This window comes from Anopheles coustani, chromosome 3 (assembly GCF_943734705.1).
Source record: "Anopheles coustani chromosome 3, idAnoCousDA_361_x.2, whole genome shotgun sequence".
NCBI classification, from domain to species: Eukaryota; Metazoa; Arthropoda; class Insecta; order Diptera; family Culicidae; genus Anopheles; species Anopheles coustani.
The window spans coordinates 83,362,767-83,386,760 of NC_071288.1; the positions used below are offsets into that span (position 1 = coordinate 83,362,767).

Consider the following 23,994-nt stretch of genomic DNA (forward strand, 5'->3'; position numbering starts at 1 on the left):
AACGATGTTGCCCGGTAATGAATGTCATTGGCAATCGAGAAATACCGGCTTTTTGTGCCGCAGAGAGTTTAATTAAAATTACTGAGGAACACATAGCATCAACGCCTTTTATGTGGCCTTTCTATCTCTGACACTACCGTGAGTCTGAATTTCATCCTCCTTGGTGTCAATACAACGCAAGTGAATGTCACCTGATTGATGAACAGGTTATTAAGACCATCCTTTTCCCTTTCTTTAATTGCAGGTAATGACATGAACCAAAGCTGCTTGCGGTAGATGAACAGCTAAATGAAATGAAACCTAAGTATTTAGTGTTTTAAGTTAAATTTTACATATTCATTCTTATATTGCCGTTTAAAAGATTTTACAACATAAAGAAAAAGAGGAAAGTGAGAGTTGGTAAACCTAAGATAATCCGCATATACTGGCATTTTCAAAGGGAGTTACAACTTCCAAGTCATAAAAATGCCTCAAAACATTGTTACACTGCTTGTTTTACATTTTTGTATAGTTTTTGATCTAAAAGCGAAGAAAAAATTATTTTCCTAAAAATTTTGGATTTTTTTGTTTAAATGACGGTCAATTTGCATATTTATTAATGTTGATTGTGATTAACAATAATTAGCCGATAGTAAGCAACGCTTTGGTTCTATTGCATCAATTAGTGTCAAATATGTGGAAAAAAAGTTTAAAAACACATAAGAACGTGTTTTCGAAGCAGATGCGTTCGAAATAAGCGATGCGCAACGAAAGAAGAAACAAAAAGTGGGACAACAAAGTGCCCAAAAAGACAAAATAAAGCAGTACCAATTCCATCCGCTTACTGTGAAGGGGTTAAAGGCAAAATGCCTTGGCCATTAAATTTCCTTCAAACGATTTAGCAAATACAGTATTGTTTTGCGATGTTTCATGTAATCCAGTATTCTTGTGATTATGTAAATGCAATTTATTGAATTTGTTCAATTGCCAATTTGCCATGGCCTTCGAAAAGCTAAAATTCTTTCATTGAAGTGTTACAAATTCCTTTTCTTCTGCCGTAGTTATTGTTGTATAGAAATGCCAAACAATTTATACTTAATTGTACGGGTTTGTATTCATCGGGTAATGATATCTTATGTTTTAATGTTGGCCATTTTCCATTTATTTCGGACTCCGCTGGAGCCACTTTTAAACCCTAATATTCTCTCAATCAAGTAAAATGGAAGCAAATAGATCTCACCGTTAAGTGAAACGAAACGAAACCAACCGCGTGCGATGTGGTGGTGCCTTTACAGTTGATTTCATTTTGTCATTCCCACGACCGCAATCAATCAGTTTCTTCCTTGCCGCTGGCGAGGCAAATTGTGGCAACAACCATCTCACTTATATCCCTCTCGATGTTTCACCACTCAATCATAATCGATCGGGTCTCTTCTCGTTTGCTGATGTGCCCTCGCGCTTCGCATCACAGCCATCTTTCGAAAGTGGCTTTCCAGAAATGGCCCCCGCGAACACCTAGGCCCGGGAACGCAGGGAACGGGAAAGCAAATAAATAAACCCTCAACGGTGTGTCGGGGATGGTTTTGTGTATGTTATTCTCACTTTGGCTCACGGCGACTAAAGTCGAGAGTCGAGAGATGAAGGACTTTGAAGCACGGAAGAACAACAAACCTCCCCAATGCTATCTGGCGCGCGAACCACCGGTTTTATCTAGTGTTTGCTTTTCCACTTCTTCCCGCAGCTCACTTTTCCAACGCGGGCGTAATAGCGAATTCAGGTTGCCGACCCTGGAGGAGATGACGGTGTGAGGGTTTGAAGTGAAAATGATTTTCCTTTCACTTCATTTCATGCAAACGTGTGGCCTACCAAAACAACTAGTGACAGACTTTTCACGTGCTCATCGTTGGTGGATTTTTCCTCTTCCTGAAACAATCTGTCCCAAGGCCTCAGATGGGGGGAAGTGTTGGGGGTGATGGGCCATCGCCGGTAAGATGGACGGTTCATAATCTTTCGCAACATCGAACCTCGCCGCCACAAGCTGATCGGAAATGATGGGAAAAAGGCGGTTCGCCTCCACCGTTAGACAATAAACAAAATCTTCAAGTGGTGTCATCACACTTTGCGCCCGCTTGGAAGCAGTTGTTGTTGTGGCTGGCGTTTTTATTATGTTTTTGCCTGCCATTTCCCTCCGTGGCTTCAGTGGCGTCTCACGCTGACAGCAAAAACCGACAGCTTCGTCAACAATCCGTCCGACAGTCTAATTTCGCCGCTAGACAAAGTTGTGCCAGCCGTCCTTCCTCGTGGAGGATGGTCGATGACGGCGAGCACATCAGCGCGTTGTTGGTTACCGTCCCGGTTCCATCAATCTAGCGGGCAGATCGGGCCACCGCGCGGGTTGGGTTTGTTGGTCGATCAACCGTCAAGAATTGTCAAAGCGACGTCGAACCCCGAATGCGGTACGTCACATCTGGCCGTGACATTCAATCGAAGGTGGAGATGTGAACGTTGAAAAGACGGAAATTTTGCACTGTTGCTTTTCTTTTGTTTTGTTGAGTTTTGGTAGAGATGGGGAAAGGGGTACGTGAGGTAACCCATGAGAAAATTTTCCATTGCAGAAAGAAGATTAAAGAAACAGATGTATTGTGAAAAGCTTTGAGAAGCTTGGAGCTAAGTTTTCTATTGAAATTCAATAATTGATCATAACATTGAATAAAAACTTTAAGAGCACACTAACGTAGAAAAAATATTTAAAGCAAGAATTAACTATTGCTATGTTCTTGTTATCGAATTCAAATATGGCGGACAAAACAAATTTAAATTTCATTTAAAATTTCCACCCAAAGTTCGTAGCCCAACACAAAACAAAGGTAAGAAGTGATAAAAAAGCTTCCAAACAACAACCAAACCATTATCAGTTCAATTTTCATTTCTTTAAGAGATGTAAGTTATTTTCTTAGTAGTTGTCATCTTGTTAAAAATAATCACTACGCGTGTAAATATATCAATCGAAATAAAGTCTCAATTGCCTTTAAAAAAACGGGTAAAAGTTCAACATGTTTTAAAAATGGTCAACGCTTTTTTATTGCAAATGTTAGTTTATCGTGTGAATTCTGTCAATGCTTTGTGAATAGTTAACATTGATATAAGCAAGTTAAAAAGCTAAACTGAAAAGAACATCCCTTAAAACGTTATCCTAGCTTTCTAATACAAATATAGTTGGACAATTGAATTACACAATTAGTGTGGATTTTCATATTGTGAAGTTTGATAAATATAGCGAAACATAATAAAACTGATTTGGTATTTATCGACTTCAAATCCAAACGACTAACTTCACGTTCAACTGTACTCCAAACTTGTAACCAAAAGTACCTAAATACTGCTTTGGTAGTGAATGTCTATTTATTTTCTAGCTGCTGGATATATTTTCGTTGTAAAATGAGCAACGTCACTAGGTCAGCACAACGCAAGGCTTCATTAGAAATCTGTTCATGATTCATTGGTTATCGTTCCAAGGAGAAATTGTAAGCGAAAGCTTTTAAATAATCTATTCGCAAGGTGCGTCGTGGTAACTCCGAGCACCGTTGTAATAATTGACCATGAAAAACAGTTTGTTGTGGTCTGGAGAAAATTGCGATTGGAAGGAAAACTTATTGGAAACGTATTGGCTCACACAGTTTACCGCAGCCTCCTCGACGATTCTGTAAGATTTTAGACAAAGACCCCACCCCTCCCATAAATCCCTCGGGAGCGAACGTGGCGGTAAGTGGGCGCGCATACGACCACGATTGCATAGTTCAGTGCATTTGTATGTTAATGATAGTGGCAATTGATTTTCGTTCGGTAGTCGGGCACGCTTCGCCGGTTTTCACCGCAGCCACTTCTCTTCCGGGTGACGCCTGAGCGAACATGGATGTCGCGTCGTCGTCGTCGTCTTGGTCGTGGTCGTGGTCGTGATCGTGATTTGGACGCAAACAATTCTTCCCGACAGCGTGGATGCATTGAAGCGCAAAGCGTCCCCCTTTTGGACGCCGTGTGGTTCGGCACAGTTAATTCCGTAATTGCAAATGGCGATGGCCATTACCGGCAGCAGGAAGAACGCGAGCGTGTCTTGAACGACTTAGTAGCAAGGGAAAGAATAAAAAGAGCGACGTTAAAATACGGTAATCGCTGCTCGGTCCATTTGTTTTTCGTCGGTGGTAGATATTTGAGGTCAATCATTCGCCGAAAGGTCTGCCACAAGGGTAGCGATCGGTTGAACCCAACCATGCGCCTCCATCGCTCCGTCACACACGGACGTGTGTACACATATACATTAAATAACCCGTTACGGTGGCGTACCCGAGCCGAGCCACATATACATTACCGCCGACGCGTGTCACGCACAAATGACGCAAATGAAGCTGAAGATCCCGTTAGCACCAGGCCGCTGTAGGATGAACCCTTGGGCGACACTCTGACGTGCCCCGGTACAGCCACTCACTTAGCCTAACTTGCGTGTGTGTGTGTGTGTGTGTAAGTGTCACGGTGGCCTTTAAACCTTTTTATATTGTCCTGTCCTCGGCGATGCGGTGACACTGTTCGGTGAACTAGTTCCGGTATTGTTTCCACTGCCACGCGCTTCCTTTGTGGGAGCTATCTGTGACGACACCATCGCCATCGTTACGTCGGTGACAATGCTCCCCAGGTCTCCCGAAACGACGACATCGTTTTACCGAATTTCCTCCACTCTTTTGCAAAGGGTTTGGGAGGAGAAAACGTGGGTTTGGCAGTAACGAACTGACGGGCGACAACAAAAATAAAAAGGAATAAACTCCATCAGCTTGACGTTGTAAAATGTCACCCTTCGGCAAAGTTCGGGGGGGGGAAGGACAACAGTTTCCGGAGCTTTTCCCACGCCCTCGCCTGTCCGGGAACCTGAGCGTTCATCCATTTTGGCGTTGGTGGTAGTTCACTTCACGGCTAGAGAAAAGTGGCTTCCCTTTAGAAGAAGCAGAAGCTAGTGATCTAGACCAAGGTTCCTACATCTTCCAACGTTAGTCGTTACCTAGTTACAGCCATCAAAGAACGCACCCTCTCCACTCAGAAAAAAGTGTCAATTCGCCACTCCGACGATGCGAATTTAGTTGCACACCCAGTGTGCAGCGGAAGTGTATCTGTCGCCCTTCCTTGTCGTTGTTGTTTTTCGCTTTGTCGGCGTTTGCCTGGGCGCAAATGGGAAAATTCGAACCAGATCGCTTTCCTGGCCGCCGGCGCAGCGCATCCTGTGGGCTTCAAAAGTTGCCGCAACCATGGAGGAGCGATAAAAAAACCACACCACACCACACTTGCCTCTAACACACATCGGATAGGAGAGTAGGTTTTTAGGGGGGTCTCTATAGTGTGAGTTAGTTCTCTACCTTCTTTATTCTTCCAGCCAAAAGGAAGGAGAGGTGGCGTTTTGTGAGCCAAAAAGTGAAACTGAGCTGTGTTGAAGTTCTTTTTCTCCTGCTTCCTTTGTTGCACCCTGACAGCGTTGTAGAGGTCCTGGTGGTGTTTTCCCATCGAAAAACTTTCCATCAAGCCACAAGCGCGGGGCGGGAGGAGAATGCACCTCACTACATTCTGGTTTGATGATCTAGTTGATGTCCTCAACAAAACCAAAAAATAGGAAAGAGAGAGAGGAAAAAAGGAGAAGGTCCTAGAGAAACCAGAACCGCTTGGGACGGATTAGGTTGCATGAAAATCTCCCCTCGAGGACAATTTCCTCCATACTGCGATAGTAGTCCCGCTGCACCGAGAACCGGCTGCATCCAAACCCCCCTCCCCATCGGGTGTGGAGTAATAATGCCTGAGGCGGCCAGGAATCGTTCTGTTCGTCAATCCGAAGGAACGGGGGAGAAAGGGTTGTGTGGAGCACGGGCGGAAGGAGCTGCCAACAATATAGGGATTCACGCCCCATCCGTTGATCGCCGGAGGCGAATCTAGGGAGCTGACGTTTTCCCAGGACTCGACCAGAATTTTCCCCTTTCACCATGTTCCGGGAGTCCTGCCGTATTCTGGCTGACCAGTGATTTCCTAACTACTTCTGGTATCACGTGGACTCGTGGAGGAACAAAAAAAAAATGAACACAAATGGGGTACCACCATTTCACTTTGGGGAGAAAAAAAAGAGACGGAGGAGAAAAAATAAGAACGATCCTCATTTTGACACCACCCACCACCAACTCCGCCGAAAAAGCTGAGCGCGAACTACAATAAATTTTATTTAACTGACAGCAAATGACAGCGGCAAAAATATGATACGTTGTTCTCCGGCAGCGTGGGGGGTCGTTTCTCGCCTCCCTCCACTGGGACCCAACACCTCCCCTTCCCTTCCCAACCACCCGGTTTTCGAGGTCCCCGAGCAAGCGATTGTCCCATTTCTGTCGCTTTCGGTGAAACTTTTGGCCACCGGCCGGCGGCGGGGTGGTTTTTCTGACCGAGAAAACCGTGTGTATATGTGTGTGTGTCCTCTCTCTATCTCCCAACGGAGGTTGGAGGTTGGGGGAGGTGTGTAACTGAAAGGATATTTCATCTTTCGTCCACCCACTCTCCTCCGATGAATGGTTTCTCGGGGGAGGCTTTGTCGGTGTCCGGTTTGTCCGAGCCAACTGGAGTGTCCATCGCAACAGTTTCCCGGGCGGAAAGCACCGCCCAAAGGCAGACGGTATAACTAGTAACCAACTGGGGGTGAAAAAAAAATTACGGAAAAGGCAGCTGTGTGGAGATAAAATGCCCGGGAGCTGGTCACATGTACAGCGCGCGCGGCTTCGTGTGTAATGTTGAACCACTGTCGGAACATGTTTCGGCACCATTTTCGAGACTCGGATGTCCTTTTTTTATCATATCCCCTCGATTCTACTGCCAACAGACGACGCCCTTACGGCTTCTTGAGTGCACGTAGGATTCTATAGACCTGGTTTTGTCATGTTCTGCTTCTATCGCCCTTCTCCCCCCCCCATGGAGTGCTCATTTTGGTTTGGTTTCCCGATGGTACACCGAGTTTTGGCGGTAGTTGGTGCCAATTGCACAACTTTCGATCGGTTTGAATGTGTACGTGTGTGTGTGTGTGTGTGGTTCGAAACAGGTCAGCGCATCGCATATGCAAAACTTTTGTCCATCTGCTCTCTCGATACAGAGACTAGAACTAAACTTTATTTTTAACGATGGCCCTAAATCATTCCAATCGCGCATAACTCGGTGGAATCGATTCACTGCAAAAGAAGTCTATGAAAAGGAGTTTGGGTACAGTGCCAATTTGGTTTCCCGATTCCAATTAGGTGATGGTTCTGGTTAGACTTTTACTTTTGTAAACAATCCAATACGCAGGACTATCAAAAATTGTGGAAATCGCACAATCGTTTTGAAGTTACGTGTTATAAAGGTTTAGTTTTTATTTTGTGAAAAATTTTCCATTGGATGAGGGGCTCAATAGTTTCAAACGAGTTTAAACTCTCGTTCAGGAAATCTATTTTAGCTTAATATTCTAAAACAAAATTTAAATTAAATAGATTTCAACGTGAGTTTATCCATTAAAAGTACAGAAAACATTTCGAAAGTTGTAGGAATTCACAGAATGCTCATGCATGAACGACGAATTAAGAAAGAAATGTATATAGACAGCAAAGCAGCTGCAAACAATGCATGAAACATCGTGTGATAGAAAATCTAGCGTTAACTAATTGAACAAGATATAAGACAGTTAGTTGTAAAGTAACAACAAGTTAGTAGTTGTAAAGCCTGTAACAGGCTTGTAAAAAAATAAAGTGTATATTCAAATCGTTGACTAGATTTGGAATGTTGCAAACAATTTATTTGAAATTCAGCAGTTTGGCTTTTAAATGACCAGATTGGAATGACTTCTTTGAAATTTTCAATACTTTTTTAACACATATTAATTAAGCATGAAGTTGTTTTGTGCTTCATTTCAAACAACTTCATTTCAAATGATAAAAATCATAAACATCTCGTCAATATAACCACAATACACTCACCGCAGAGTATCGAGAGTCAAAGAGGTACAATGGAAGTTAATATATGTCGTGAGAACTCTTTTGAAGTTTAATTTTTCCACGCGATCCATCCGGTCTCGGAAAAAACTTCAGCCGCATGTCGGGGTCGGTCCGGAACTTAATATTCGCTACCACCAGCCAAGTTGCCGCTCCATTGGCTATACACCGACAAAACCCCGACCCATATAGATGGATGCTCTTAAAAGGAGTGAGAAAAACTTTCCCTTTTCTTTTTTAGTCCTTGAGTAGCCTCTGAACGGAAACGCGCTCCCGAACTGGGGTCAATTTCCAGTCGCACGAAACAAAGCGGAAGCAATAAGAGTCCCCTCAGGCGTGTGTGTGTTTGTGTGTTAACAGTATCTTTTTTGTACTCGATGAAAAGAAGTAACACCAAAATGAGTATGTAGAATGGCAACGATGTTGTTCGAAAATCGATTGATATTGCGATGGAGTGTTGCCAGCATTTCCCAGCATCATCATCGGGCGAAGCCTATGGCAACCAAATATAGTTTCAGACGCCTGGCTCATTGGAAAACAGCTTGACGTGCGAGCGAAATGAAAGCAGCACCCTTCGCAAGGAGTAGGATGCACACCCGGAAACACAATAAAGTCGTTGCATTTTCCATCGGTTTCCTTTCGCTTCCTGCAAAAATCGGTTGCACATTCGAATACCTCCTCCGGCAAAAGTGAGAAAAAGCCATTCGTTACACAGGATCTCGTTTTCCAATTTCATCAAACGGCAGGAGTTCGTCCGCGGTGTTGCAGGTTGTTCAAACAAATGGTTCAACGAAAATGGTTCCTGTACTTCGTTGCCTCTGTCGATCGCCAATAACCATCGCCTTCGGTGGTGCGGAAGTCCTTCAGGAAAAGGGTGAACATAGAAGAAGGAAAAAAAAACTCCGTTGGAAATAAACTAGTTGGCGCCCGTGGACCTGCAGTCTTGACAGCGCGGAGTAAACAATGCCGAAAAGAACAAACGGAACGCCAAATGAGAAAGCTTCGCGCAAATAAAAACGAAACTAAAACAAAGGGCTCGGCGACGCGGACAACGACGCTGTTTTCCCTGCCCGTCCTCGCAAAGTGTGGCACAAGAAGGGGCTTTACAGGATAGAAAAACAAAGCTTACGCGACGAGCATACCGATTGCGGTCTTAGTCCCGGAGACCATCCGGTGTCAGAGGGTGCCCGCTTGTTCCGGGTCGCGGCAGAGCGAAGGGATAAAAATCGTTCCGGCCTTCCGAACCATCCGGATCCGTTCGATCAGCAGTTGGAAAGACTTATAGGTTTTGTGTGTGTTTCTTTCGAGCGCAAAAAATCAAACTACACGAATATGCTGCATCTGATGGCAACGAGAGAGGCTGTATTGGTCAAAACAAAAAGGAAACAACGAACCGAATGCACTCCAAAGAAACTAAAAAAGGTAACAAGGTTTTTTTCTCCTTCGACCAAAGCCGCTCGTCAGAGGTCGTCAAAGAAAGCTTAGTAGTTGGGCCCGAAGTGTGGTCCACTGTCGATGTCGTTTCCCATTTTCCATCAACCCTTCCGGGATCTGCCGGACCGAGCTGATGTTGTGGGTAGCCAGCGAAAAAGCTTCCGGTGGTCGGAGGAAAACGGCTCCGCTTTTACCACCACCCAAATGCCACGGACATCACACGAGATCGATCCTGGAACGCGGACGCCACCACATTCGCCAGGATGAAAATGTAGTCATGTTAGCACAAACAATCGTTGTAGGGGCAAACACAAAAAACGGAAAACATGGTAAGGTCGCTTAAAACACCGGACCACCGAGAGGGAAACGGTGCCCAGGACCAGCGCCAATTCGTGCAAAACAAAACATAAAAACTAGTTGCAATCCTGTGGACGGAAGATGTGAACAGGACTTAATGGATGCCACGGTCGTCGAACAAATGCCGCGATGGACACACGCCTCTCCTTTGTAGGTCATTCCGATGGTAACTGCATTCCAATTTGGGGTATTGCATTGCATCTGTGAAGGTTTATCTCGTTTTTTCAACCCTCTTTTTCCTCCCTTTCCATCCTTGTCGGAGGTACATTCCGCCTTTGATGGGAAAATGGCGATCGTGACGCAAGGAGAGTGCCCAGCGGTCTGCCATTCTTCTGGCGAGGGTCACTCCGAAATCGACATCGATCGTTTATGCATGCAAATGTAGAACCTTCGCCACGGGCAACGATTCTATTGCATAGTTGCAGAGTACATGAAACTTACTAATGGTTGTGTGTGAGAGCTACTTTATTTCTTTGTGATGCTAAATTTCCTTCTGCCTCGATTTAGTCTCTCGGTTTTTGTGTTGAAATATTCAAAAAGCCTCGATCAGATGTGTTTATCAAGTTTGGCTGATTTTGTTTTCTTTTGAAAAAATACTTTTGTTTTCTAATAGATAGAACTTCTACTAGAATTTGAAATTATTTGAATTAGAAATAGAGCTGTGATATTTATTCATTTAAGGTTGTATGGTTAAGAGTTAATTCAAATTTATACAAGCTATCGGTCTGCATGCCTTTATCATTTGAATTTATTGCATAAAAATTGGTAGATTGATCTGTTTTGAAAATTGTTCTAATTTAACAAGTTAAAAGTACATAACATGTATACATTTTCAGAATAATAATTTTAACCGTGTTCTAAATGACAATGTTGAACGTTGAAAAAGCTTTCTATAAAAAACTGCCATAAACGTATAAAATGATAGTATTGGTTGATAGCAAATTTTGTGAAATCTTTGTTTGTTTGTGGCTTGCAATTTCCATCTAACCCTGCTCATTGATGAGTGGTTTATTCTTGTTTCAGCCGCGAAAATACCATCAAAACCAACCGTGCCTTTAAAATGAAACAATGACGATGGTCTATGAATTGCCTGCTAATTTCTATCCTGTCGAATTATGCAATTGTGTATTTGATGCAACCAAAACCCGTCCACTATGTTCGCTGCTGCTCGGTCCGGAACAAAAGCTTTAATTAACTAATCAATCCCGAGCTCTCTAATGATAACAATTTTCGACTGAACGCTCCCGAAAGGTTTGGGGGTTTTTTCCTGGCTGGAAAAAGTGTACCCTCGCTGTCGTTCCGTGACGCTTACAAAAGCTTTTCCATTAAGGCTGAAAACCATGATTTAATTTTTGTGGGTGACTTTAAGCGCACGAGAACAACGGTGCACGAATTTGCTGCCGAAAGGATGATGACGATGGTGGGGGAGTTCGTTCCGCCGCCGTCATTATTACTCGTGGAAAAATTAGGGGAAAATGATGATGAAACACTCACTTATCTAGCGATGAATCATCCATCCTTCAAAGCGAGCGGGAAGTCATAGTTCGCGAAGTGGAACAGGGATTCATGGCGGTGGTTGGATGGAATGAGGGGGAGGGGGATTGTTGAAATTGGGTTATTTTCCCTTTTGCTCATTTTCATTCCTGCTGAAGCGGACCTTCCCAATTCTGATCGAAATACTCTGATTAGATTAATTAGTAGCCAGAAGCCATAACAATGAATTCCAAAAAAGAAGAGATTCTAAAACAGTACGAGAAACTTTATATCTTCCGTTTTTTGCTTTGAAAGTTTGATATTGATGTGTTGTTGGCCTTTTTTTTTAAGTGTTCTACTGGGAACCGATAATTGATCAAATATTTTCTCTTCTTGTATTTCCAGCATTTGCATCCGCGCAAGTCGTAGATATCGATCCGCGAATGGTAACAGTGGTAGAAAACCAGGAAAATGTAAATCTCCACTGTCGGATAGGTCGCCCTACCGGTTTATGCCTGTAAGTTCACTTTTTTTAGGTCTTTTTTAAACTGCTTCACAATATAATCTCTTTGTACCTATTTGTTCTGCGCTTTTCATTTTTAGTATACAAGTACCCGGATATGGACAGTTTTCGCTGTCACCCAACGATGCAACTCAGCACCCGGGCTTGAAGTACTACGGTGAAGGGTACGAACGCGGCTCGTGCGGCGTGACCATCGAGCGCGTTACCGTGGACAACGCCGGTAACATGACTTGCGTTCTGCTTCCCACTGGTGGTGGAGGTGGGACCCTGACAGGCTCCATCGAAATTGTGGTCGCATGTAAGTAGAACTCGATTGTGGTACACAGCAGATTCGATTGATAACAACTTGTACGCTTTATTAACTCCACAGTCCCGCCGGTTCCGCCACAAATTGAAGTCAAGTCAGGTAACCTGGACCAGGTGCAGGTGGACAGCAGGCTGGAATTCGAGTGCGTTGCTGCTCAGGGAAATCCGGCAGCAAACATTTCGTGGTTCTTGGGTAAGTTTTGCCAAGTTTTGCGTACGCACTGAGCATTCTAATTTGAAAATCTTTTTTCTATTTTCCTTTTTTAACAGACAACGAACAAATTTACCAAGGTGTGCGCCCGATCGAGCCAGAGGAAAACTTTGACGAAGCGTCAGGAAAACGACACTTCACTGCCGTGTCCACTCTGAGCCACACAGTCCGCGCGGAAGACAATGGCAAACGGTTGACTTGCCAGGCCGAGCATCTAGCCTATCCGGATGGCGTTTCGCGTACCGACCTTGTCTTGAATGTCAACTGTAAGTTAGTCCAGAGCCGAGAACGTTGTTATAGAGAAATAATGAAATCTTCTTCTTTTCGCACTCCCGCAGTCCAACCGCAGGCCTTGCCCGATCAGACCATCTATGGACTGCAGTTGGGACGCACCGCCACGGCCAGTTTGGTTATCAAGGCGAACCCCCCACCGAGGATCATGTGGAACATTGACGGTATTGACCACCACCAGGGTAGCGAGAACGGCCGGTATGCCGTTCCTAACCCGGAAGCTTTGGTAAGAGCCGCTGATAATGCAGTTTTATCGCACCAGTTCGGTCAATTATATTCTTCACTTTCGTGCCCCGTAGGGTAACAATCGCTACAATGTGTCGCTGACGATCGCCGGCCTGACCCTGGAGGACCTGTCGAAGACGTACACGCTGCGTGCGTCGAACAGCTTCGGTGCGGAAGATTATCGGGTGATGTTGCGCTCGCAGGACGAAGTTATCAACGAGTCAAGCGGTGTCGGCATTGGTGAGATCGTCGGTTTGGTGCTAGCAGTACTGATCGTGCTGACCGCCGTGGCCCTGATTCTGGTGGCCCGCGCTACCGGCAGATGGTGCTTCCGAGGTGAGTCGCCACAAGCAAACCATGCAAAAGGTGTGGGTTTTGACGGTTAGCTTACCCCAATCTCTAATGTATGCAACATAAAATGAACCACTAACCAATTAAAATGCACTTTCTGGTTTGGGTGATCGAAACCGTTCAACTTTATCGGTCGTTTTGCATTCACTACGCACCATGTCAACCTCTAGGAGAGCGTTAAGTACCCGTGTAGTCAGAAAAAAGCGATTGGAAGGTTAGTTTTGAAGCAACCAAACCTTGTAAAACTCATTTGTTTCTTTGCTGAAGCTCAATTCGGAAGCTTGTATTTGTTCCACCTTGAGCTTGAAAAAATTAAAACGACATATAGGATACAACACTTAAAGCTTCGGAGGAAAAAATTAAAAAAAATTATGCTTTAAAAATCGGCAGTTCACAAAACAAAAAACATTCGTTGCCATATCGAAACACACGAACGAATTCCACGCTCGCACGCACACACACACATACATCCTGAAAATGTTGGCTTAAAAGTATACACCGCAAATGCAAACCAATAGTTAGATGTGAATTTTTCCAAATTGGCATCCATGGAATCTCAAAATAGTGCGCTCTTCAAAACACCCCACAAAACTCCCCAGCTTACACGTGTCACCATTCCTTGCCGCAACGCTCATTTCAATACCTATACTTAAAAAATGTCCTTTTCATCCACTTTGCATTAGTTTGTTGTAGTTTTGATACATGTTGGTTTTATTCACACGAATACATGATTTGCGTGTCGAGGAACGGATTCTTAATTCTTTTCTCTTTCTTCCCTTTCCCCGCTTTCCCTACCGTGTCTTTTCGTTTCTTTTTCTTTCTGTCCGTTCTTATTCTCTCTTTCAGTCAGCTTATATCAATAGTTGCGCGAATGCGATACAATTTGAAACAGTCGTTCTTTCTCTTTCAAAAGCAAATGTATACAAAATGTTAGCATTAAAAATGGGTAAATGTTAAAAAAATGTAATAGAACTAGTTTGAGCTACAGTGCACAAATAAGTTTCTTAAATGGCCGAAGTGTTCATTTTCTGGATGTGTGTTGGATGTAAGATGTAAGTTAGTTAACTGAGGTAGGCATAACGAGAGTAAAAGTGTGGACATAACTCGGAAGAAAATAACTCAATGAAACAACACGATCAAAAGATGATGATATAGATCTTAAGAAACTGCCACGGTACAAAGAAAGCTATGCTAATTTCGTTTACTATTTAAATCGAAAAAAAAAATCATTTCACAGACCGCTGCTAGAAATGAATGAGAAGGATAGATCTAAAGTAATTAAAGTAACAGGCAAACCTATGTACCTTTAACGAGTTGGATACTACGAAAAGAAAGACATTATTATAAGCTTAAGTTAATTTATTCCGACTATTTCGGGAGGAGTTGCAGGGAAGCTGTGGAAAGTTTCGCAGGCAAAGGCCAAACTGTTTTGAAATTCATTCGTATGATAATTAGCTCTCTTCTTCTGTGTCATCACTGCACAGTACGTCTAGAAACTGGTGAATTGAATCGTTTTAAAAGCAATTGCATTTGCTTGCTTGCTCGCTTAAGAATCTTGTTCCATTAAAACTGTTCTTTTGCTCTCTGTTTATATCGCGTGTGCGTGCGTGTTGGTACATCAAAGAAGAAAGGTACTTAATATTTAAATTTAAAACACAGAACGAAAGCAATAGAGAACTGTATGGGGACTGGATACTTCTCCTTTGCGTAAGGGATTTGTTAGAACTTGTCGATGACTTCCGAAGAAGAGTACTCGTGTGTGCAGTACATACTTAACGCTCAGCAATCCGTTTTCCTTTCATCTTCGAAGCTTTTAAGCGAAGCAAAACAAGTAATCAAGCGCCGGTGAATAAATGTTGTGCTGCATTTGAATTGCGGAACAAGCCATCGTGAGCACCTCCCCTGGAGGACGAAAGTCGAAGAAACTAGGCACTACTTTCAAGTGCCATCATTACCGGTACAACCAATTTAGCCAACCCGATCGCAACTGAATCCGAAACGAAAACATAGCCGCTTGGGACGAAAAACAAATCAATAAAAAAATGGAAAAATATTATACTAACAACCGGGCCTGAAGTGAGCCTGCGCTTCACAATCAAGAAACAGAAAGGTAGGGACTGCTCGATATAATTCGTAATGCGTACCACTGGAGATTGCTAACGAACAGCTTTAGATGAAAGATTGCATGAATCTTGCAATCGATTAACTTGTTAATTAGAAGCAAATATGCTAAAGTAATTTAGCTGAATTGATGCAGCACATTGGGCAACATATAAACCAAATTCAACAAGTTTTAATATTCCTTTTTTATCTTCTTACCAAATTTTTCTTCATGGCTATCTCTGTTTACTAATGCTTCATGCGTAACAATTTGGATATAAAACATTAAACAAATGAAGCAAAATCCTGTTTGCTGAAATCTAAAAATTACTCTATGTTACTTTGCTTGTGTGGCGAAAGCACAGCAGCGGGAAGACAAACCTTCCATACTTGTGTGGCAATCTGTGTCGGAGTGGCTCAATCTTTTCTCGACCATTCTTCCAAATGACACGGTCAGTAAATCTGTAGTTAGTCAATCCGCTATCTCCAAAAATCCAACAAACAAAAACCAATTAACGTGGTTGCGAACGAAACAATCCACCCTAAACAGCAACAACAAAAACAAAAAGCATAGAAAACCCTTGTCCTGATTCTGTTTCTTGGTTGTTTTTGCAGGCGCTTCGCTCAATACCGATATCAATCCCGACTCGGAGGCGCAGATCACGCCACACCCGCACGACGACGAGATCGACGAGAAGCTGCAGACGCAGGACCCGGCCGCCCACTTCGTCCACGAAGGTGACGAGAAGCACCCGGCCACTAATGGGAAGCACGAGAATGGAAAGCAAACAAAGCCGCAACCCCCGACCGTACCGGCGGGTGCCGCCGGCAAGCAGGAAAACGGCAAAACCGAGAGCAAAACGAACACATCCGTGTAGATTCCCAAACCGACGACCACCGTGGTGTTCCTCGTGCCGATGGTGGACGCTGCGGGGAGCGGAGACGCTGGGTAGCAAATAACTTGGATGGCTATTGTTAGGAATGTGGAATTGGCAACGAGCAACAACGAAGGCGAAATCCGCGCGATTGCGCATCCAGTAGGAATTCTAAGAAGAACTGCTTCGAAGTGCGTTGAGAACAAAGGAATCGTCGACCGCGAAATATGGACACTAATTAACGAGACGAAACGCAAAAATTAGCCATTCGGCATAAGGCTGCAAAAACAAAGTGAAGAACTCAGAGCGACACACACACAACACGACACACAAAAGCACGCCTAGCATCAGCAAGAAAACAAAATCTCATTCACCAGAACCCAGCCATTTCTCGAATGCTACTAAAGCAGAAACAACCGATAGATGTTTGAACTGCAATGAAAGGCTGCTACGCTACAAACCCATAGGAAAAATCGGTATACTACTAAGGAAAAAGAAAGGAAAAAACCAGTTCCGTCCTGGAAAACTCATCCATCGCAAGTGGAGGCGTAACGAGTTGCTCGAGTGAGCTCTTGTTGCCATGATTGGACCTGATTAAGTTGGTGATTAATGCAAAACGAAGAAATGAGCGGATGGGACGATTGCGTAAGAGGGTCGCTCTTGCAATGAATTGGTTTGTTTGTTTGTTTTCTCTTGGCTTACGCTTAAAAACATAATGATAGAAATAATCAAATCATCGTTGTCCGATACGAAGGAGCAGTAAGATGTAAAACGAACAAACGAGTGGCTTGTTTGTAGGAATGCGGGGTAGCATTCTTTTTTGTTTTAAAAATTTTTGTGGTACTTAGAGCAAGGCGAAAGAAAATGGACCAATTTTATTTTCCTTACGATTTTCAAATTCCATTTTTGTCCTCCCAAGGGTAACTCACAATTTTGGGTAAAGTAAACTGAGAAGATAGAAGTGCGAAAGACATATAAAGTAGGCAAAATGCAAACCGCAATTTGTAGCGTGAATGAAAAGTATACGTCAAGCAGTGAAATTACAGAAGGAATCGTTGATTGCGTTTTTGAAAACTGATTTACATCGTTAGTAACACATTTTAAATCCAAGCTGTTCGAATAGAAATTGAATCTTCATTTGATAAACAAATATACTTACCCTTAAAATGAAGTTTATAAAAGCATTTAAAATAGGAAAAGCACAAGAAAATTATCTTAAAAATAGAGAGGTCCTATCATAAGAAGTTAAGTAAAAAGAAAACAGACAACAAAAAACACTCATCGAGCAAACGCTGAAGCAAAGTTCAAAGCGTTAAACAAATTCCATCCATGATTGGTTCCTTTGCAGTAAAAAAAATAAATCAGGCTCCTTTAAATCGAGCTAAATTAGACAAACACACACAGATGGAGTTCGTTCGTCTGCAAGTGAGAAAAAAATATATTTCGCAAATCCACTGGCAAAGCAAGTGCTGTTCCCGTCAGTCAGTGAAGGAAGGCCAACACTTTTCACCAGCTACTAGCGCAGGTGGTTTATATTTAGTTTGAGGCGTTAGGAATCCGGTTTCGGTGCAGTTCGCAACTGATCGAAACCCTATTTAATAGTTAGCGATGCATCTATTTCATAAGAGCCTAACCGTTCTGTAGGGTTAACTTTGCACAAAGTGTCCATATTCAGGAAGCCTTAGGTGTACGTTAATTTTATACTTTTATCTTTTCTTTATCACAACTTCAGTTTCCTTTTGTTGTATTCCTTTTTTATGTTTCTTTTTTTATCGTATAAGAATCTCAACACTCTGTGTGGACTGCCTGTGTACTGAGCACGTGCGGTAGAAATAGAATCTTCATTAACGTTAGGTGGCAATCGCTATATTTCCGCGGAAAACAAACAAACAGTATAAAAGCGATAATAGTCGCACACCTTGAACAATCTTTTACACTTTTTACACCATGTCTTACTTGGCCGAATTACTTAATACATACGAGGCAGGAATACTTAAAATAGCAACGGCAAGATGCGGAGTACCTACGTACGGCATGCGCATCACCACCAACCTTCTTTTTAGCATATGTCAGTTTAAATATTTACGAGGCGTAGTCGAATCGAATATGTAACAATCTCCAGCGAAAGGAACATTTTTAAACCTCTGTCGTATTTTTTTTATATCAAATGTATATATTTCGAACGAATAAAAATCTGGAAAATAAACCTCTTTGCCGCTCTCCTTGTCCTCATGGATTGAACGTTACCGAAACAGTTGCACGTGTTCGATTTATCCTCGTTTGTAATAGCATTTGTCGTGTGGGCACGTACTAAAATCTAACAACAGTTACCATCATTGTATGTTTCGAATACGGACCACTAATGTTCTGTTTTTGTTCCTATGTATTTTTATTCCCCAGGCAAAGGCAGCTCGACGTCCACCAGTGCGGCAAAAATTGGTGAAACGTAAGTACAAGTTAGGCCGAGTAACATCTGCATGCGTGTGTGTTGTGTAGCTAACAGCATACGGTAGAGTATCTAATGTAACATCTTGTGGAGTAGTTGATCGCTTGCTTTTCTCGGTGTCATTGTTGCTTCCCTTCACCGTATCGCCCGACCCATAACTCGCGAGTTTCACCCACACAGTCCCATGTAGTCACACTGCCCTCATCCACAGTGAATGTGAAGTAGTTGTTTTACACCCCCTCGTGTTACCTTTTTTAGTTTGACTGGTGTATAAATATTTCCCCTCATTTTCTCTCTCTATAAACGTTGTGATCCACCCCGTTGTTGTCCTTTTGCGGGCTGGTTCAAACTAATCCAGTGATACCACAGACAATGGTGTAGGTGAAACAATGTTACCGCTGCCGTCGGCCGGAAGCACGGCCACTGCAGCGAACGGAAGGAACACCGGAACGCCGTCGGAAGTCGTCGTTGACCGTCAACAGCCGCAGGACGCTGGCGGTTCGATCCTGCGTCCCGTCAACTTACGCAACAACCCGCTCGACGGAACGCTCTACTTTGCGGGACCGACACCCCGTGAACCGCAGTACTCGGTCAACAGTAGCAACTTTGATAACGCGAGCGTACTGTCGGATTCGTCCTCAACAGTCGGTGCGTACGGAGTCGTGGGAGACCCAAACCAGGTCGGCCTGCCTCCTCCGACGGCCGGTGGACAGAAGCGCTGGATCCCGCACCAGCAGCGGGAACTGCTTGAGAAACAGGCCCAGCTGCTACTCTCCGGTGCGGCCATCAAGCGCAAGCGAGAAACGGAAATTCTCTAAACCAACAAGCATCATCACCCCTACGAATATTAAAACAAACACGACTCTGCTCCCGAACATGTTCCCCAAATGGTGGAGAGAATCTATAAGATTCTAATGGTGAAACTAAAAAGTAAAAAGGAAAAACAAACACGGAAAAGCAACATAATTAAAAAATCGCTAACGACTCCCGTTCCTCGCTCGGCTAATGGGTTTTTAACTACGTACGTGTCGTTTAGTTTTAGCGCTGTATTGACCGATGCCATTGGTGACACAAATGGAGATTTATAGATACAACACAAAAACGTATGCTAATGTAAAGAATAGATTAATGTTACATAGATGCCTTTCTAATACCTTATCGACCATTTCCTGTATTATTGTACAGATAACGCTTTTATTTATTTGACGCTAGGAGGAGAATCCTGAGCGCAGTAGAGGAGAAAAGAATCACAATAAAACGGATGCCTCAATAAATCTATTAAATTAACTTCTAATCGTGTTACTGTATCGAGTCCTTAGGTGTTGTTTTTAATATTTCTATTAAAACTATAAAATTTAAACCCTTCTAAAGAGTGTTTTATAGCTGGGTGTAGTGTACGCTTGTTTATTTCTTTTATCTTTCTACTTTTTTCTGGCTTTTTCTCGCTCTCTCACTCTTTCGATGTGTTTATTTTTGTCTTTCGGTGTGTTGTAAATCAAGAAATAAACGTTGTTAAACGTAGATCTTCCGTAGCTTCCTTGTTGCACCTTTTAATTCTTGGACTTGGAGCTGATTTTGTTCTGTCAAAAAAATACTCCGTCCAGAGTTTCCTAAACAAAACACCGCAGCAGTTGTGAGTAAGCCACGAGTTAGCCCATACGTTAGGTTCATGGTCATTCCGCCCTTTTTCTATCCCACCGAACACAGAAGCGACACCGAAAGCGCCGAGATGAAGCAACCGGTATCGAAAACGCAACGTTTCATGAACATTTTCACTCAACGTGGCCCACGCAGTGGCGGAACGGAGCGGGCTGTGGATGGCCCGGCGCCAGAGGTGGTGGACGAACAGGACGGTAAACAAGAGGAACAGAGTCCACAGAAGGCGTCAAAGGTATGATTTGATTCGATTGGCAAAGCTGGGGCGGAAAAAAAATCCCCCAAATCGATTAATGATGTCGCCTTCTTCTTTAACGCTCAGGACGACCAAACGCTTGTCTACGCGGAATTGGAGCTAAAGCCGGCGGAAATTTCGTTCGTGAACAAACCACCGGCTTCGAACGAATCGACAGAGTACGCGGAAATTCTGTACGTACAGCAGGGTGGAGCGGGCGCCGTGGCCGAAGGTGAGATGGCACCGACGTCGGCCACAACCCAAGCGCGTCACAATTCGGGCGAAGACAATCGTCCGGTCATCGACGGGAGCGCTCCGGTAAAAGCGAGCACCAAAAATGAAAAAGTAGTCGCCTCCGGAGGAAAATAAACGTAGCTCGCTTCCGGTCGGTACTGTTTTACGAAATCTCACGATGTCATCCCACGGTTTTCTCACGTCCCTGTCGAAATGAGCATGTAGCATCGGTTTCTTTTTATTTTGTATTTCTTACTTTAAGTTCAATCCGTCCATCACGTTATTTCTAATTCCATTAGTAAAAGTATACATTTGTTTTTTTATTTTTCAATTTCCACATTGTTCTATCATGTGCTTCACTTTTCATTTACGCAAATCAACACCACATTTTACATAGTAAGCACAACGATTGTAAAGATTAAAAAGTAGAAATATTTTAGAGTATACGAGAAGAGTCAGGACGATGCACATCACTCCTAAGATTTCTGAAGTTCGTTAACTTCGATATAATCTAGCCAAGAGAGGTCGAATTGAATAAGAAAGTCTCCTCCAGTATGAGGAGACGATTTTTAAACATTGTATTTCCACCCGAATATTAGCGATGAAATACAAAAGTGTACTAAATAACTAAAAAAGAACTTTCAAAGAAGCGTTATTCGTTTATCCGAAGTATTAGATTATCAAGTTTAGCTATCCCTGTTGCAGCAAATAATCAGGAACGATGCGGAAGACGCTTTGCCGAGTTTGCAAAACACACGGCGCAGTTGTCCGCAGCATCATTGCACTATTGACACATAATTCAGGCGACAAGATCCCGACTGCGGAACGCAAACTTTGCTGTGGTTCCGTGTGATTATAGGTACACAGTGTCCCACCGGGATCCGGTATGTCCCCGGGCGGGACAGTACCTTCGACACCAAGCAAACGGTCGCAAATTAGCAACAAACAATTCCAAACGAGTGAATCGTTCTTCCACACCCCCTCCACCACACGTGACGCCTTGGTTTGAAAAACACCCGACTGTCTTTCCTCGGTGCTCCGTTTGACTGCAGGTGATAACCGTCCCGGATCACGCAAAGGTTAAGAGCTGCCGCCCCGGCAAACTGGGACACTTGCCATCTGCTGCTGCTGCTGCTGCTGCCAACGCACCGTCCGGACCGAATGTGAAAAGTAGGTGAAAGAGGAGAAAAAGAAGATGATTGCGAGGTCAGTACAGGGAGGGAAGGAGCTCGGTGCGACCTTCCGGGTCGTCTCGAAGGGGGTGGATCGTGTTCCATCGTCCCTCGACCTTCGGGTCCGTACGTCCGTCGGCACTTTCGAATTCACCTGTTTCCGGTTTTAACGATTGTGGAGTCAGTAATTAAATTGAGTTTAACGAGAGGATTTATAGAATTTCTAAACTAAATTAATTAAGGATATGGTGTCGTAAAATAAAACACCGTGGCAATAGTGGCCCGGGACCGGCACGCAACGGAAGCACCGACTACGGTGTTGCTGAGACGGTGTCCTTTTGCTCGGTTGCTCGCCAAACGAACCGGAGCTTGCACACGTTGCTTTAGTTGTCCTGGCTGGAGGGGACGAGTTGGTAGCGGACAAATCATGACCTAATATTACTGGTGGCGTGTTGTGAGACTTGCACTAGGTACCAGTGTGGGTACGCGTCTCGTCGTCCCTGGGGCATGGCGAGGACTGCAACCTATCGGAAGCAGCAATATTGCGAACCAGACACTACGTTCTTACCGTACGAAACCTATCCACGGTATTCGCCGCCCCATCGGATCGCTTTTGCCTGGCAACTGTAGACACAAACTCCCCCTGCCTCTCCATCCCCGGTCGTTAGTGCCGGAACAGCATGTATTAGTGCCGGTTCCGGCAATGCGTCAGTCAGCTCTTTGTGCTCGGAAGCGGTAAACGCATGTCTGCTGAAATGCCAATTTCCTCATTTGCAAGCGGAAGGCGACATCGGCTCGGCTCCTCTTGGTCGGTTGGGCATGGCTCGGTCTTTGACAGGTGCAATCGAGCGTCTTCGCATGAGCCCGTCGTCCGACTGGTGGCCAACTACCGCCAACCCCGGTTCAGGCGTCATAAACAAGAAAACAATCATTATTGAAAGACGTTAACGCTTTAATGAGGCTGAAATCTTAGATTTAATGAGTGACAATCAAGTCGTGTGCTGGGCGTGGCCCTTTCCTTTCCGATGGGCTCGGTCGTTGAACGGGCAAGTTTACTGTCGGGCGTCATCCGCAAGTTGAATGTGTCTCAGGGGTTCAGGTCGTTGCTGGGTGATATATGTTGGCGTAATTGGAGTCAGTCTAGCAAACCGCAAAGCGACTAAGTGTCTAGCGTTAAGTGGCTATAAAAAGAGAAACGAATCATAGCACAGCATGGCGCACGTGTGGAAAGTATGTTTGTTATTGAAGGAACTAAATATGTTTGTATTTGGAGCAATCGTGAATGTTAGACTTTATCTTAAAAATACTTTGTTAGTCGCAAGATGGGTTAACACTACTGAAAAAGGACTACCGATTGCTCGTTTACGCCCAACCAGCGAAGGTATTACCTGCATGCAAAAAGGGCATCAGTAACAGCGTTCCCGCTGAATGTTGCTACTCCACATAACGTTCTTCCAAGCAAAATGAACTTTAAACCTTTGCAGGGTGACTACGAGCAAACCTTCACGGGTCATAACTTTTGCCTTGCGTTCTACACCTTCTTGAAACGGTTTTAAGTGGCCAATTAAAAAGCTATAATTCACACGGGTACAATATCCCGAGGTCATTGATTGCTTTCTTCGTGCTGCATTTGTAGCAAAAAGGCAAAAGCGTTCATAGCAAGCAACATTAGTGCTGTATTATGTGTGCAATTTAGTAATGGGCTCTTTATAGTACGCCGAAGCTCTCACATACCATTAGTGAATTGACCTTCACATTTACAAGGTTGTTCACTTGTTGTTAACTAATCTTTTTTCCAAGTCTTGATTCATCTTTAGAAAAGCGATCAAGTGAAATTAGATTGAGTAACATATACGGACAGACAATGACCAAGACGGTCGATGAAGAAAAAGAAGAAAGAGAATACGTTTGGCAAACAATCCATTGATAAGGTTGGATATCAAAAGCAATGAAATTTCTTAACTTAGCAAGTGCACTTAAAAAATGTGAAGCACATTCACCTTCTTTGGAAATATATTTATAGAGAAATACTGTGAACCACTTACTCGATGCCGAACCCCATGAGACCATCAGATGTAGGAAAACAGTTTTCCGTA

The 23,994-nt window shown here is 43.7% G+C and overlaps 1 protein-coding gene across 1 annotated transcript in view; it reads left to right on the forward strand.

Moving 5' to 3' along the window:
• Positions 1 to 20,861, forward strand: part of LOC131267832 (fasciclin-3-like) — a 101,242-nt gene extending 80,381 nt beyond the window's left edge. The window contains exons 3-11 of the mRNA XM_058270776.1: positions 11,679 to 11,790; positions 11,877 to 12,094; positions 12,167 to 12,295; positions 12,373 to 12,579; positions 12,652 to 12,830; positions 12,904 to 13,165; positions 18,556 to 18,601; positions 20,309 to 20,492; positions 20,580 to 20,861. Coding sequence (XP_058126759.1) covers positions 11,679 to 11,790; positions 11,877 to 12,094; positions 12,167 to 12,295; positions 12,373 to 12,579; positions 12,652 to 12,830; positions 12,904 to 13,165; positions 18,556 to 18,601; positions 20,309 to 20,492; positions 20,580 to 20,861 — 1,619 coding nt within the window. The remainder of the gene's footprint in view (positions 1 to 11,678; positions 11,791 to 11,876; positions 12,095 to 12,166; positions 12,296 to 12,372; positions 12,580 to 12,651; positions 12,831 to 12,903; positions 13,166 to 18,555; positions 18,602 to 20,308; positions 20,493 to 20,579) is intronic.
• Positions 20,862 to 23,994: the final 3,133 nt, after the last annotated feature.